Raw genomic sequence first — 16,922 nt, 5'->3', positions numbered from 1 at the left:
TTTGTATCCAAGAAACGTCAAAACAGTTGAACCGACCGAGTCCAACATTTCCATGAGGCAACTCACATGGCCCAAGGGAAGGTTTAAAACTGGTTTAAAAATTTGTGCAGGAAAAAATGTCGAATTTTTTATAATACGGCAATTTAAAGCCTAGTTTTTATAAACTCTTATTTATATGGTTCATTTCATCCCATCCTGATCAAATACGGAGGGGGAGGGTGGGGCATAAGTCTATCCGATGACCCTCTTGAAAAAAAACAACAAAAATAATTTGTCAAAAATATTTTAGGGAAGTGAAAACTCTAACTGTAAAATAGTCATGATGAACTATAGTAAACAATTTGTGAATATATTATGGAATAGAATGCGTATTTAATATATGTCAATTAATAAGTTTTAACATTGCTTTCTATGTCTTTCCTTGACGTAGTCATGTTGTGTGTCTGTACCAAAAGAGTGTGTGTAAGGAATACCGAACTCGTCTGCAAAGCAGTGCAACAGGCTTTCTCATGCCAAACCAGCGCCATATTTCCCTTCCCTTTATTCCTATTCCCTATGGTCTACGAAATGGAAACTGGAAATTTTACGGTTTACGTTATGTAAACCGGAAAAATTTCTCTCAAAAGTTTTCTTTACATTTGTAAAAATCGTATTTCTGTGCGCTGCGCTTAAAAACATCAAAATGACACTTTTATGACACCTCATTTAGCCCCAGTTAGGATTTAAATAAAATTTCAAGGTAATTTTGAAAATCAGATAAACACCAAATTGGGCCAGAAAACTAAAAAAAACATAAAAATTACATTCTAGAAACGTAGATAACCTGTATCGTTGTATCTCTCGGGAAGATCTAATTACATAAACAGGAAATATTTACATTTTCTTTACATCGATTTATCTGAAAATACAACAGTAAAATAATATTAGCTAATCTAATACAGTGCATGGCAAGAATACTCAAAACGGCAATAATACAAATAAAAGCAAAATTTTATCACAAAATGAGCAATTTTGGGAGCAAGGTTGTATAAAAAGATAAGGTACTCTGGATGCGCTCCAATTCACTAGAAATGTCGTCTTCATAACAATGGACAATCAAAATCCTCATATGACGTAACTAATTATTGCCGAAAGATTAATTGGCAACTTCAAGTGGAAAACGACCTTCCTAGTACATTTGAGCGCATCCAGGGTATCATTGTTACTAAAAAACGTTTTGAACGTATATTGTTATGTATCAGGTGCTTATGTAAAGCCTGTAAAGCGTAATCAAGTGGCCCTCCATGAAAAAATTGCAAATGGCAATTCCCGATTTAAAACGCGCAAAAATTAACACTTTTCGACTCAGGAGAACAACGTTGTCTTTCACATTTTTGATCAGATTAAGGTTTCAAGGGTACTCTTGTAAATCAGACATTTTCATAAAGTCCCTTAAAATTACGCTTACAGTCCCTTTGTCCCTTTGCTGGAGGGTCAGTTAAAATTAAACTAAAACTAAAATGAATGAGCAATGGGTTGAAAAAATTAAAAATAATACTGGTGATATCAGAACATTCAACTTTCAGGACAGTACTTAACAGTCCGTCAATATACGTGCAATTTTTATAGATGACACAAATCCAAATATTTAAGCAATAGGCCACATAAAAGATTGATTTCAGAATGAAAACTTTTGTAGGTGCGCAGTAGTGAGTTGGAAGATTAAAAGCACATGGGTTAAACTTATTCTAAGTTCAAGAAAATAAAAAATAAATAAAAAAACTTAATTTATAACAATATTAATCCAATTTATCAAGTTTAGTTAACAATTCGGCGTAATTAATTTTGTTAAGATTAACTTCTTTGTAAATTTGTTTAAGTTAGATCTTTATGATTTACTGATAAGAGTTAGTGTTAAGCTTAGAATTTATGAATGCAGGGAACTAATCATAGAGTGATAAAACGAAGAGGTGAAGCTTAGCTCAAATTTACACGACCGACCTCCCTATTAATTTACTAATAGAGTGGTCGGTTGTATACATCACGATATGTTTACGTATCTAATACTGTACCTAGCCTATGTCAAAATCAGTTAACTTTTGGTACAGATAAGAGTGGTCGCTCATGTGGCGCCCAAGGACAGGTTTGTTAAACAAAATATTTTTATTTTTTATTTTTGACGAGCTTAAGGGTACCTGCTCGGGGCTTTAAGTTTAAAAAACGGCCGTTTTTTTGCGATTTTTACAATTTTTTAAAGCCTGAGCAGGGACCTTAGACAACAAGCAATCTTCTTTTTTTTCTTCCTCTGTTATCTACATGATGTATACTAACATATAAAAAACCACTCTTCTTGATATCTAAACCCTATTATTAAAAATAAAATATTAAAAATGTAGATTTTCCAAAAAAAACCGAAAAATTTGTATTTTCTTCTTGACTCCACTAACTTTCCAATTGGTCTGTACTGTGATGGAAAGTTAGTTCAAGAACTAACAGATGGAAAACGCCTAAAACAGGACAGGATTGCAATTTCAGCGAGGATTGATAATCAGACAGAGCTCCTTGGAATCCCTGGCAATGATGCTGGTACTGGTGAAGCCCAAGTAGAGCTAATGAAATCACTTCTGGAGCAGTATAATCTAATGGATAAGATTAAATTCATGTGTTTTGATACAACTGCATCAAATTCAGAACCCAATTCTTCATCTTGGGTGTAGGCACCATGTTAATGAACGTCATGTAGTTCATTTTTGGAAGAATTATCCTGGAAGTAAGACCACTGGTCCTGATAATCAATTGTTTAAAAAGTTGAAAACCCAATGGAACCACATAGATACTGGCCTAGAAACTTCACTTAACAAACTTGTCATACACCCTGGCTCCTTTCTATCTGAGGCGAAATCAGAAGCTTTGCAATTTGCCAAAAATATTATCAACTTCAATGTGATGAACCGGGTACATTTACTTATATCATCTCAGAAATTTATTTTAATCCACTTAACAATTAACATTTAATTTAACAGCAAATTATCATAAAAATTGTTGATCAGGAAGGGAAATGGAAGCGTAGGGACTATAAAGAACTTGCAGAACTAGTAGTAATGGTCTTGTCAGTGGATATTAGGTTCAAGCTACATATACCTGGAGCCCTTCACAATGCCCGGTTTCTGGCTAAGGCCATATACTTCTTGAAGATATTTCTACTGATTGAACATGTTCCTGGCTTAACAAATGATAAGAGAGAGGTCACAGAGATGGCTACATTTATCAGTCTGTTTTATGCAGAATAGTTCTTGAGAGCTGAAACATCCAACATAGCTCCAGCTCAGGTAAAAATTTAACTTAGAATTTTAATTATAAGAAACAGCTTCCTCTTGAAGGTTTTTAAAAATTATAAACTATCTACCTTGCACTCATCATTATTTCATTTTTTTGTAGTTCACAATCATTTCTCATTTGAAGTTTAGAACATTTAATCCATAGATTTGTTTAACCTTATAAGTTTTTCACACAAATGAATGTACTTCAGGATATTAAAGCTCTCTGGCAGATGAGCAGATTTAAGGAGTTTAACCTAGACTCTGCAATCTGCATCAACAACAATAACATCCTTACTTCGACCCAGTTGGTATCTGGATCCAGCAGTAGTTGTTTTTGCTTTGGCTGATGAAGAATATCCTAACAGAGGGGAAATGACCAAGAAGCTATTTTCTCTACCTCGTCCAGAGGAATTTCCTCTGGATAGGCAAGTAGTGAATAAAGAAGCTCTTCTAAGTCTTAACTATTCTGACAAAGAGCCTTCAAGTTTGACACCCCTGATAATATAATTGCCTAATTACTGCCTAAAAAGTCTTTTTGAAGTAATATCAGTAAAAATTGCATCGAAAAGACTATTTCTGGCCGTATTTTGACAGTTCATCTTAAGTACCAGGCTTACTTTCAATCAGAGAGCAAGCTGTACATGTGTTTACATGTGAGATTGCAGTACACTTACAAATCACTTTTACTGAAAGAACTTCCCATTTTATAGATAACGTTTTGGCCTAGTTTGTGTGCATATTTTTTTCTGCATAGGACCGGGTTTCCAGCGAACCAAAAAAATGCGAAAATGTTAGTTTGGTAGGATATAGAACGGTCTAATGGTGTTTCAAAAATAAATCAAAAATAGTCCAATAACTTTTTAATTATTCAAACTACAGTTCTAGAATTTACTTATTTATAAAGCCCTTGATAAATGAATGTTAATATTTATCAAATATAAAAATCTATATTTTTCAAATCAAGTTGCGCCGCAGAGAAATCTATTTTTTAACGACGTCGGAGCTATGCGTATTTAAACGGAGATTTTAACGGACACCGAGTTGAACAAGTTGAACTCGAGGTTGGATTAGTTACAAAACTCGGTAGAACCACAGAAATGTTCTTAGCAACTTAGCCTGGTTTCAAAATTCTAAGTCGAGTTGGTTAATTTTTTATATGGAAAGTTCAGATTTCAAGGCAAAGTTTGGTTTCGAAGCTAGTATATTATATAGATGGAGTTTGCTTAAAAAAATCAAGGCCTTAATACGGAAAAATTATGGCATCCGAAAAATTTATAAGAAATCTACAATAGAAACATGGACGAGAACTTTATTTATTTTAAAATCTTATAATTACATGCGGAGAGGTTTGGAGAACAGTAATTAATTATGTCCGTGGGGGAATAAAATTGAAAAATGTAATATTTGAACAAAGTCATACAATTTTGTTAAGATTTCTGTAATGTGGACATCTATTCTGAGATTGAGAAAAGGTTTTAAAACAAGGTTGGGGAAAATAGAAAGAAATATACAAAAACATCCCAGCATTTGATTTTTTCTAGAAATTTCTAAATTAGCCTTGGATAAGAAATCACATTAAAAAGAGTTTTCAATTGAAGTAAATAAATACTGAGGCTGTGTGTAAACTGTACATATAGAGAATTTTATTTTTACGATTTTTACTAGACAATTATTGTAATTAAGTTTTCACAATAGAATACAATGGATCGACCGTGCAGTACAAGGAAAGTTGTACAAACATGATCATATTTCTGTGTACACATCATCAGCACACTTATTATCTTATCTTAAAAATATATGAAGAGCGTATTCTCCAGTATTTGTTAGGGTGCGCAACCAAGAAAGATTTAAGATAAAAACTGGTAGTTTTTTGGCTGGGTTCTAGTTCATTCATTTTTACTAGCATTAGCAAATATGAAACCAGTTCAATAAATACTTAATTTTAAGATTTATTGCATTAACATTAAAGTTAATTCTACTGAAATCCTCCCCCCACACACCGTTTATTAAACTGTTTACAGAACACATTATTCTATTTAATACATCAAAAACACAGCATGTACCGTGTACACAGTACAATTTATATACACTGTACAGTACAATACGATCAGTTTATGTGTCCGATCTCCAGAGTTTAATGGTCTTATCGTTCTCGAGGCTGGCAGAGGCAATTATATTCTCAGTTGGGTGACATGCAGTACACAATACAACATCAGTGTGTCCTAATAATATCAATCAATCAACTACCTTCAGAAATTAGAATTTCTTCGTCAATTAAAAATAGAAAAAGCAAATCCGAAGAAAAAATATGGTACCTTCCAATAAATGATTGGACAGTGGTCACTGGTAAGGTCATCTGACCTAACTGACCTACCATGTGTCAGTTTAATTTTTTTTCCAATTAAGATACAGGGTGTCCCAATAAACATGTAAATTGAGTGTTGTTCTACGTGCCATTTTTTCGTGAACACAATTTTAGTAATATCCTAATTTTAAAACATTTAATACCAAAACTTCTAGTCGCAGGATTTCCAAATTACGGGCTGCCATTCATAAGTGGCGGAGAAAATTGTCCAGAGTACAATTTATAAAAAACAACAAAATTGTTAAAATGCTTAATATCTGGTCAATTCTTAAGATACATAAAGGAAGACCATTTTTAGGAAAGCTGATAAGATTATTTTTATTAATAAACTCCTCGTAATTTACCAATTTTCGGATATTGAAGACGATTTTGAAGTCGTCTATTGATTCCCTGTCATTAAATCTGCCAATTTTCAAGAACATTTTGCCAGTGTAGATAAAACATGTCATTAACAGTTGAAAAATGCCAATTATAAATGTATAAAAAGCTAATTTACCAATTTTACTCTATGACTGACCCGGCAATTTATACCTGAAACCATACATTATAAAAATGATCAAGTTGGCATTTCATAAGGTTTAGTCAATAGATAACAGATATAGTTTTGCTTTGGATTCATTGATGCAGAGAATGCAGTCTTGATCTCTACTTTCGAAAAAAAATAGAACTTTCAATACCCCCCCCCTCACCCCTCTTTTATATTAATCCAGATCCGATGAGAATGTGGATTCGGATTCAGGAAACTGAAAAGTGTGAATACGGTTTAAAATCTTGGATTTTAGTGCAAGCCAAGTGTATTGATTGATTGATTGATAAAATTCCTGCAAGTTTCTGAACGATTTCTTTAGTCTGTAGATTCCATATATATACTTGGTTGTCCTCGCTTCCACTCACTATCCATTTACCGCCTGATAAATAATATTAGATTTTTTAATGTTTAAAAAACTTTAATTTTCAAAATATGCCTTTATATTTCTAGATTGTAATTTGGTAGATTTTCAGCCCTAATCCGGGGAATTTAGCACAGCCGCGACAGGGTTCATTCATTTCAAAAAACAGCATCCGTATTATTTGAAGGAAATAAAATTGCAACTTAATGCTTGCTTTTAATAATCTTTTAACCTGTGACACTGAAGTTAGCAAATACGCAGTACTTCTCGTTCTTGTGCCCGGTGTAAGTCTTTAAGCACTTTCCCTTGCTGTAGTCCCATAGCTTCAAGGTGTTGTCCAGAGTGGCCGCCAGGATATATTTACCTAGACAATTTGGGAAATTAAATTTTTTTCTTCCATTTTTCCTTGTTGAATGATTTTGTTCTCTCTCTTAACAAATACTATAACGGCTGAACCTGGACCTGTCACGTGGGTTAATTTTTTTTTTTTATGTAGAAATTCACCAGCTTGTTTCTAAAGAAGCCCATACCAAGGTTGTCAATTATAATCATCATAGTTTCTTAAACATCTGGATCGCAAATAGTTTAGATAACTTACGTAGACAAGCGTTCTTTCCTGTTTCATTTCACTCTCTTTACTTTAAAATTGATATACACTATACAGGTTTACCAACAAAGGATGAGACTTTAAAGACGACAATAATATCTTTAAATAGAATGAATTGAGGGTTAGGTTTGGTCTTTTGCCTTAAACATGTTTATCAAATGCAAGGGAAAAGACTTCTGAGATCTCGTACAGTCGTCTCTCTGGTTTTGGTAACCCTGTATTATCTGTATTCTTATCTATTTTCTGTTTTATTTCTCACCATTAGGAGAGAACTTGACAAAGCTGACTGGAGGATTATCATCGTCTATCAGAGTCTTCAAACATTGACCTAAATTATTTATTTATTAGTTTTTTTCATTTATCTATATTTCAGCCTCTGTCTACTGGATACAATATTCCAACCACTAGATACAGACTAGAACCTGATACAATATTCTAAGTACTAAATACAGACTAGAACCTGATACAATATTCTAACCACTAGATACAGACTAGAACCTGATACAATATTTTAACTATTGAATACAGTCTAGTACCTGATACAATACCCTGACTACAGGATACAGACCAGAACCTGATACATTATCCTAACTACTGATACAGACTACTACAGGATACAGATTAGTACCTGATACAATATCCCTACTACTGGATACAGTCTAGAACCTGATGTAATATCCTAACTATAGGATACAGACTAGAACCTGATACAAAATCCTAACTACAGGATACAGAAAAGAACCTGATACAATATCATGTCTACAAGGTATCAGACTAGTACCTAATACATTATCCTAACTACTAGTTAAAGAATACTAGAGGATACAAATTAGTACCTGATACAATATTCCAACTACTGGATACAGTGCAGAACCTAATACAATATCCGAACTACTGCATACAGACCAGTACCCGATACAATATCCTAACTACTAGATAAAGACTACTACAGAATACAGACTAGTACATGATACAATATCCTAACTACTAGATACAGACTACTACAGGATAACTAGTACCTGATGATACAATATCCTAAATAAAAGATAAAGACTAGAACCTGATACAATAACCTGACTGCAGGATACAGACTAGTACTTGATACAATATCCTAAACACTGGATACAGACTAGAACCTGATACATATCCTAACTACAGGATACTGACTAGTTCCTGATACAATATCCTGAAAAAAGGATACAGACTAGTACCTGATAAAATATCCTGACCACTGGATATTAAGTTTAGTACCTGAGGCTGTATCCCATATCCTACAAAGTCCATCGTAGCTACTGGATACAATCAAACTTCCATCTCGGTTGAAGTGAACTGCACTGACTGGATCAGAGTGTGCGGGAAGCGTTTTTAAACATTTTCCTAAGATAAATCTTTTAACGTTTAAGTTCTAACGTAGAAGTCAAGTTTAGTTGGAGAGGGAAAGTACGATAAAAATTAATAACAGCAAATAAATAAATGCTCTTAGAATCTAAACAAGAAGTCGAAAATTTATATTAAGTAAAAAATAAAAAAACGTGCTTTTTGTGTAATTTATAAAACATGTTAAAGGAGGGAATTTAAAGGACTACTTAAGAAAAAAGTCAAAATCTGAAATGCGTTTTAGTGATAACTAATTTTCTTTCTCAAAATAAAAACATTGAACGCCCAGCAGCCCCGAGCGAATTGGGGACCAGGGTGGCTGGGAGAGGGGAAAGTTCTTGAAATTTCATATTTCCAACCTGTTCTTACATCCCAGATCCTGACGGACTCGTCGAATGATCCGGAAACAACGAGGTTGGATTGTGGATTGAAGTTGCAGCAGAATGCGTAGTTCGAGTGCCCTTTTAAGGTCTTCAGACATTTTCCAGAGCTAAACATGAAATAATTTTGTAAAAAAAACCCCTTCATTTTACGAGTATTTGTCAAAAATCCTTTTTTTATCAGGTCTTAGCCGTTGAAATATATAAAATTGTTTTCTAAAAAATACGGATTTTGGCAAATAAACATTGGTCCTCTCCACTGAAAGTAGTGTAAGAATTTAAATATCTCAGGTAGAAACTTCAAATATTTTACCTGAATTCCCAGATCTTGAGAGTTTTATCATCACTAGCTGAGACTAGAAGTCTACTATCACTACTCCAGGCTACATCAGATATACCCAGCTTGTGTCCAGAAATAGTCTTCTCAAACTTTCCATCGTACGCATTCCAAACCTACGCAATAAATAAGAATTGTTTTCTAGTTTAAACGGCGTAGAATAAGTTCTTTAAAAGCCAGAACTAACCACTGCACTATATAAACTAGAACTAACCACTATATAAACTAGAACTAACCACTATATAAACTAGAACTAACCACTATATAAACTAGAACTAACCACTATATAAACTAGAACTAACCACTACCACTTTATAAACTAGAACTAACCACTGCACTATATAAACTAGAACTAACCACTGCACTATATAAACTAGAACTAACCACTTTATAAGCTAGAAGTATCCACTAACCACTACAAAACTGGAACTAACCACTATGTAAACAAGAACTAACCACTATATAAACTAGAACTAACCACTATATAAACTAGAACTAACCACCATATAAGCTAGAACTAACCACTATAAATAAACTAGAACTAACCACTATAAATAAACTAGAACTAACCACTATAAATAAACTAGAACTAACCACTATAAATAAGCTAGAACTAACCACTATATAAACTAGAACTAACCACTATATAAACTAGAACTAACCACTATATAAGCTAGAACTAACCACTATATAAACTAGAACTAACCAGTAACCACTATATAAACTAGTATTAGCCAGTATAAAATCTATGACCGACCTTGATTAGCTTATCTGCTGAGCTGCTGGCTAACCACTCCCCACTAGGACTGAACTTGACAGAACTGACCGCCTTAGTATGACCAGCGAGAGTAAACTTAAGAACATAGTTTGGTTTCAAGCTGCTCGTTTTACCAGCTGATCCGGTCACATTATCCCGGGAAGTATTCATTCTGGAGTATACTTTTCACTTCTCACTCTACAGTGTTCAGTTTTAACTTTAGTGTTCACTCACTCTTTAGTGTTCAGTTTTCACTTTAGTGTTCAGTTTTCACTTTAGTGTTCAGTTTTTATTATTGAGTGTTCACTCACTCTTCAGTCATTAATATTCACTCTTTGGTGTTCGCTCCTTTGCTCAGTAACAAATATTCAAAGCATCTACATAGATTTTTCTGAAATAGAAATGTATTAAACTTTAATTAAAAATCTAAGAGCTTTACGAAAAAATGTATTTGAAGGTGACAGGAATCGTGGTTGGGAAAAATCTAATTGTTAGATTGCATTAAATTAATTATGTAAAATGTAGTTTTTTATTCTGGATAGATGTAGTTTTAGGTCAGAGAGAAGCACCCATACTTCATCAGATGGCGGGTCGTCTTTTTAGAAATAGCAATAGCTGTCCCATACATGTGCAGATTCTATTAGGCCGAAGCAAATCTCACAATACTACCTAAACATCAAAATATTATTTAAAAGGGTGTTTCAGGAGCAGTTCTTAGGATCCGCAACATTTTGCTCTCAAAACACTTATTAAAACTGTTAACTACTAATATATTTTTAAAAAATTTCAGCGCAAAAAGAAGGAAACATGTTTGAAAACTTGTCAGTTGTTTAAAAAATCAGTTCATCTTAAAGACGTACATGTTCAGGACCTGGATCCGGATCCAGGATTCAGGAGTTATACAAAAACAGGAGAATTTTAGATTTAGAGCCATTTAAACCATAAGGGATATTCTCCAAGGTCTGGTAGAAGTACCATGAACATTGCCATATCTCATTCACAAAAACGTTGTCTGATCAAGAATGAATGAGATATCCAAAATTTAGTCGTTGACAATTGATAATTAGTCTTTTTGTGGTTTCTCTAAAAAAAGACCTGCGGATATTTGCTTCAGAAACAATTGGAGGAAATTGTTAGAGTCAAACAAATTTCAATGTAGAAAAATCAGGATATCTTCCACATTTCTGCATTTCTGCGTATTACTAATAACGATTTAAAGGGAACCACTGTCAGTAAGACAACTTAAACTACAAAGACAGTCCCTTTGAGACAACAAAAAATCTCCAGGAACTCCGTGCTTTTGGCTTAATTTGTTATATGCCACTAACTTAAAATATCGATAAAATCCCGAAATCTTATGGCATTTTAGATTTATTTTGTCACACCCTGCCATATTTTCAAGTTTTATCATTCATCCGTGAAAGTCGATAAATAACTAAAGAAAGATCAGTCCTCGGGAGGTTTAGTTTTCTGTTCCTTTGTTTACTTTTCATCTTATTTTCCATTTACCGCCCTAAATCACGGTACCCAATNCCCTTAAAAAATTGTACTCTTCACAATTCACTGAACCTCCTGTTGAAAGACCCGTCTTTCGGGTTTTCGTCACACGACGTAAACATAAACATTTAACAATCCGACGTCTATCGTCAATATTATGAAAAACTAGTTGTAAACAAGGAGGGCTTATAAATAAACAGTCAGCTCACTGAAACACGCAGTAACACAGTTTTTGCGTAAAAATGCGTAACAGGTAAAAATTACATAGAAAAGAAAAGATGAATTTAAAAATCTGTTCGTTTGGACTGTGGATGCGAAATTTAAGTCAACTCACTCAATTTAGAATTTTTAAACCAGGATATCAACATTCCCAAGGTTCTACCGAGTTCTACAAATATAAATTAGAAGCAAATCGGTCAATGGACTCATGAGTTATGATAGAACATATATATTATATATAGATTTGACCTGGTCCTCTTATCTCCCTGATTTTCTTGAAATGTCTGAAAATGGTAAATAGATTCCTCCGAGTCACCTCAGACTTCAGCAGTGGACTATCCTAGAATCAAGAACAGGGGTGTATATTTTTCAGAATATAAGATTTTTGATGATTTGAAAAAATGGAAAAAATGGACATCAAAAGGTCAATTTTTCATTATTTTTGGACGCTTTTACATAAAAATTTATTTATTTTCCCCATAAAAATATTTACCCCTGATCAAAAATGTGTAAACATTTGAAATAGACTAATTGTAAAGAGCTGTAAAAGAAAAAAACCCCGATTTTTGCAATGAAAAATTTAAGACTAAGAGGCAAATTAAGCCACACAATGGGCATCCGTACAAAATAAATACTGATGATGAGCAGTGGGCACGGACCAAGACGGGTACGTAAACTAGTTTTTATTTAAGAAAAACTATAAATAAATTATGAATCGATTGGTATTATTTGATTTTCTATCTAGTTTACGACAATATAAGCCAAAACAAGACAAATAATTCAAAAATAATACTAGAATATTTCTATGAACTTTAAGATAAAGTAGAAAATAATTATCACTTATGTAAAATATTCACGTTACATTCAAATCTCACTTGTTTTCTATCATAACTCCTCTTGTTGAAAAGATAAAAAGGTTTTTAATTTCTACCATGTAACCAAATATTTTCTTTTCTTATACTTGTGCGTAAAATCATAACTAGAGGAGCTACTAGGTCACAAAGTTGTGCCAATAAAGTCGTGTACCTTCTCTTTCTGTCAAGTTGAGTTTGATATACATCGTATTTGCCTGTATATAAACTACAGGGTTACTAACAAAGGATGATACTTCAAAAGACGATTTCCTTATATTTATGATTCCCTGCAACTATGAACTTCTTTCCTTTTTTTGGCCTTATCATTGAAAAAGCCATAAAAAACGAACCCTTACTTGAACCTCGGAATTGTCAAATGTCGTCTATTCAATCTCATCTTTTGTAGGTAACCCTTTATATTGTATATCCGCTGGCCTGGTTACAAAGGAACTAACTATTGATGAATATTCTGATTGATAATATCCGAAGAGAAGTAAACTACAAAAACAATCTGCCAACATGAAACAGACAAATAGATTCGTCAAATTCAGGCGGAACTAAATATACAGGGTGGTGGCAAAATATGTTAAAAAAGGGAATCTTCAGGGTGGCCAAAACTTTTTTGAACCCATCCGTACAAAAATCCGTACATTTTCAGAAGAAATCCGTACAATCCGTACAATTTTCAAAAAACAATCCGTACAATCCGTACAATTTTTTTAAAAAAAATCCGTACAATCCGTACATTTTTTTAAACCAATCCGTACATTTTTTTAAAGATCCGTACATTTTTTTTAAAAATCTGTACAATCAGCACAATTTTCGAAAAAAATCCCATTTTTGAAAAAAAAACGCATTAAAATTCAATTTTTCATTCATTGTCTTTTGTGTTCAGTTCATGTAAGAGGGTTTAAACTTCTTCAGCAAGAATCAATCTGTAAAAAATTGGCTTCATACATATATACAAACTAAATACTGGGTGGGTACATGATACTGGATACTGGATACATGATACAGGGTACATGATACAGGATACAGGATACAGGATACTGGATACAGGATACTGGTCTGAAATGAGTGAAAATTAAAAAAAACGGTGTATTTTCCAGGATAAAATCCGTACAATCCGTACAATTTGAAAACAAATCCGTACAATCCGTGCAATCCGTACAATCCGTACAATTTTAGGGTTTAAAAAAAATCAATCCGTACAATCCGTACAATCCGTACATTTTGGCCACCCTGAATCTTTCCAAAATTGGATTGGGATCAGGATTTTACGGCTATTTTGCAGCTTTCAGTGAAATACAAAATTTGTTCACTCTTTTTGATGAAATAATACTCACCCCAGACACAAGCATTTCCCTCACTTTTTGCACTTTTTGAACAAAAAATCTTTTTTGTTTAGAGAAGACATTCTTACCCCTTAAAGGTATTTATATTACCCATTACAGCCATACAACATATTAATAAAAGGTTTGGCACTATCCGCTAACATTCCTTACTTCTTAAAAAAACGACTTTTAAAGAGAGCAAAATGACAAAGGAACCGTAAGCGTGTAAGCGTAAGTTCAAGTGACGCTCGATGCGAAGATGGCAATGCCCGATTTACAATGGTACCCTTGAAAGCTTTTTATAATCAAGTTTGAATTAGTTATCAATGTTTTTGTTTCTTTAAACTGTTTAATTTAATTTGAGGTTTCTTGTTTATAAGAAGCAATGGAGAAACTCTCAGGAATGACTACTTTTCGAATCTGAAAAACGATTGTACAGGGTGTACCACAACAAATTAGACCGCGTCAATGGGTCTAAATTAAGATTTGGGGGACAAATCAGAAAATTTAAGAAGAATGAATCATTTTGAAAAATTTAAAAAGGCTAATAGATTTTTTTTGCAGAAAATGCTAGATTTTTCGAGTATTATATGTGTAATTTGGCGTTAAAGATTGGAGAAAGTCTAATATGATATGGGACGCTCTGTATCTTCCACATTTTTGATCAGAGTAAAAGGTTTCAAGGATACAGCTGCAATGCATGGAGGGTCACTTGAACCTACGCGCACAGTCTTTTTAAAGAACAATAATCAGGTCAGCCAGTTTACAAACAAATCGTTGGATAAAATGTCAGTGCCATAATCGTTTTTACTTGAATATTTCATTATTCGAAATTAATTAAAGAAATTTCCCTCCTAAAAAAAGATACAGAAATATCTTATTATCCCCGGTAGTTCCTACTTTTCTTTCGTTCGTTTGCTAGTGGCGGGAGACTTTAGTTCTTCAACTGCTAAGAAATGAACTCCTCTGGTAGCGGGGGACTCCTATATTTCCTACCTTTAGTTCGTCTGCTGTAATGAAATGAACTCCTCTGGTGGCGGGAGACTCCTAAATTTCCTACCTTTAGTTCGTCTGCTGTAATGAAATGAACTCCTCTGGTGGCGGGAGACTCCTATATTTCCTACCTTTAGTTCGTCTGCTGTAATGAAATGAACTCCTCTGGTGGCGGGGGACTCCTGGGATTTGTACAGTTTCCATCTTTTCTTATCGCAGATTTCTAAATGTAGAAATCTAAACTAATATCGTCTTGTCTGCTGGTTTTTAGTTCCAAAAACAAAATGTAAAAATAAAACTGTGCGCAAGAATATTCTGTGACCAACCATGCCAACAAACGGTGTCGTATGAAAATCTGATCTTTTTGGACTTTTTAAAAAAAATGTCAGAAAGCAATAATGAAACCAATCGTTTCAGCTTATCAGACTCAATACAAACAATAAATCAAAATGAACTTGCGCATCACTCGATTTGTTTTTCATTATTCATTGTTCCACGCAGCAATGAATAATCACTTTATTTGCCATGACAAGAATTTACTAAAGGCAGAAAAAGTCTCATTCTTTAAAACATATTGATACCTTTCAGGGAGCTGAATTTCCTAGCAGTAAATGTATATTTGAAGTGAAGAGCAGAGTTTATCTCTTCTACTGCAGTTCCCAGTGTTTCATATTGTACACGACCCTACAATCAAATCAAACAATTATTGATATCGTCCTGGAGACTGACAGTGTACTCCCTTCCCTCCCCTGGACTAAAGGAACCTTTTAAAGGACAAAATTCTAAATTTGGGAAGGGAAGAAGTACTTTCACAAACTTAAAATATAATATTTACTTTTTTTATCTTCTTGTCGCCCAAATGTGCACAAGAATATTCGCATGCATTTATATGCATGATTAAAACAGATCTTAAGAGGAAAAAAAGACATGTGCGATAATGTACATTGTACATTTTTTCCATCCCCCCCCTCAAAAAACATTAAAAACCATTCCGAAAAATTTACCCTTGTAAACGGAAAGGAAATATTGAACTACCTTCATATATTTCGGGATAGAATTGAACTCTGTGAGAGTAAGGTGTTGGACCAGGTTGAGGTTGAGTGTCAGGGGTTTCTCCTCCGTCCCGCTTACCTCCCTTTCCTGTAGAGTAGGTGTCAGGCTTTTCGGCGTTTATATCAATACAATGAAGACGATTTATTATATAAGTTTTGATTGTTAACAAGCTTTTTCGAATCACAAGTTTACAAGTTATTAAAGAAAAGCTGTTGTGTTTGATTATTTAATTACTTTGTTTTCATAATTATGCTCCATGCTGTTAAATTGTTAGAAATCAAAAAAGGAATCGAAAGTCATCTTCATTGTATTAATATAGACGACGAATACTGTACGTAAATCAAAGATTGGTTCAAGGGTTAAAAGTTTGAAAAATGAAATGCCATTAGAATAGCATGTAATTTTTTATTCTAATCTTAACGAGAGATTTTTACCATGTTAACATAAAAATGCCTTTTTACATTTTCGAAAGCATCAAAAAAAGAGTCAGATATGCATTTTATAAAATGAAAACCCTCTTTCTTTTATCATTTCCGCATTTTGCATATATGTCAAAAACCAATGAAAGGAGACAAAACCTGGTTCGTGATCTGCTGTTTTCTGATGTTCACGGGCAGATTTGAATTCTCATAAGTCTTAATCCTCGCTCCATGCTGGGTCAATAGCTGGGTAATCCTGATTATATATCTGTTAATTCTTGCAGGGGTGTATATTTTGATATAATGTATATTTTCTTTAAAATCATTTCCCCCGCCCCTCGTCATTGATCCCTCCCACCCAAGAAGGGAGGTATGTTTGATCGAAGCACATTTTTTTTTACTGAATTGGGAAAAAATAGATGATTTGTAAGGGGAAACAACTAAATTTTTGGGAATAAAGGATCAAAAATGACGAAAAACATGCCTTTTAGTGTCCAATTTTTTTTTTTTTTTACCCCAATTCATCAAAAATCGTTGACCC

At 33.6% G+C, this 16,922-nt stretch overlaps 2 protein-coding genes across 2 annotated transcripts in view; both read right to left on the bottom strand.

Annotated features, from left to right (window-relative positions):
• Positions 1-4,920: 4,920 nt before the first annotated feature.
• On the bottom strand, positions 4,921-10,395 carry LOC111701242 (protein will die slowly). The gene is made up of 8 exons (XM_023472435.1): positions 10,013-10,395; positions 9,232-9,371; positions 8,898-9,028; positions 8,413-8,538; positions 7,421-7,489; positions 6,787-6,918; positions 6,486-6,572; positions 4,921-5,521 (listed from the first exon to the last, which is right to left on the bottom strand). Exons 1-8 carry the CDS (start codon positions 10,181-10,183, stop codon positions 5,412-5,414), a joined length of 966 nt encoding a protein of 321 aa, XP_023328203.1. The 5' UTR covers positions 10,184-10,395; the 3' UTR covers positions 4,921-5,411.
• A 3-nt stretch (positions 10,396-10,398) lies between these two features.
• The window catches only part of LOC111701243 (spindle and kinetochore-associated protein 1), an 8,335-nt gene continuing 1,811 nt past the window's right edge, over positions 10,399-16,922 (bottom strand). The window contains exons 3-8 of the mRNA XM_023472436.1: positions 16,541-16,637; positions 15,945-16,049; positions 15,491-15,593; positions 15,041-15,132; positions 11,978-12,068; positions 10,399-10,681 (exon numbers count right to left, since the gene is read on the bottom strand). Of these exons, the coding sequence (XP_023328204.1) occupies positions 10,653-10,681; positions 11,978-12,068; positions 15,041-15,132; positions 15,491-15,593; positions 15,945-16,049; positions 16,541-16,637 (517 nt within the window). The 3' untranslated portion in view covers positions 10,399-10,652. The remainder of the gene's footprint in view (positions 10,682-11,977; positions 12,069-15,040; positions 15,133-15,490; positions 15,594-15,944; positions 16,050-16,540; positions 16,638-16,922) is intronic.

This window comes from Eurytemora carolleeae, unplaced genomic scaffold, assembly GCF_000591075.1.
Source record: "Eurytemora carolleeae unplaced genomic scaffold, Eaff_2.0 scaffold44, whole genome shotgun sequence".
Classification (NCBI taxonomy): domain Eukaryota; kingdom Metazoa; phylum Arthropoda; class Copepoda; order Calanoida; family Temoridae; genus Eurytemora; species Eurytemora carolleeae.
This window is presented reverse-complemented; position numbering and strand designations above follow the sequence as displayed.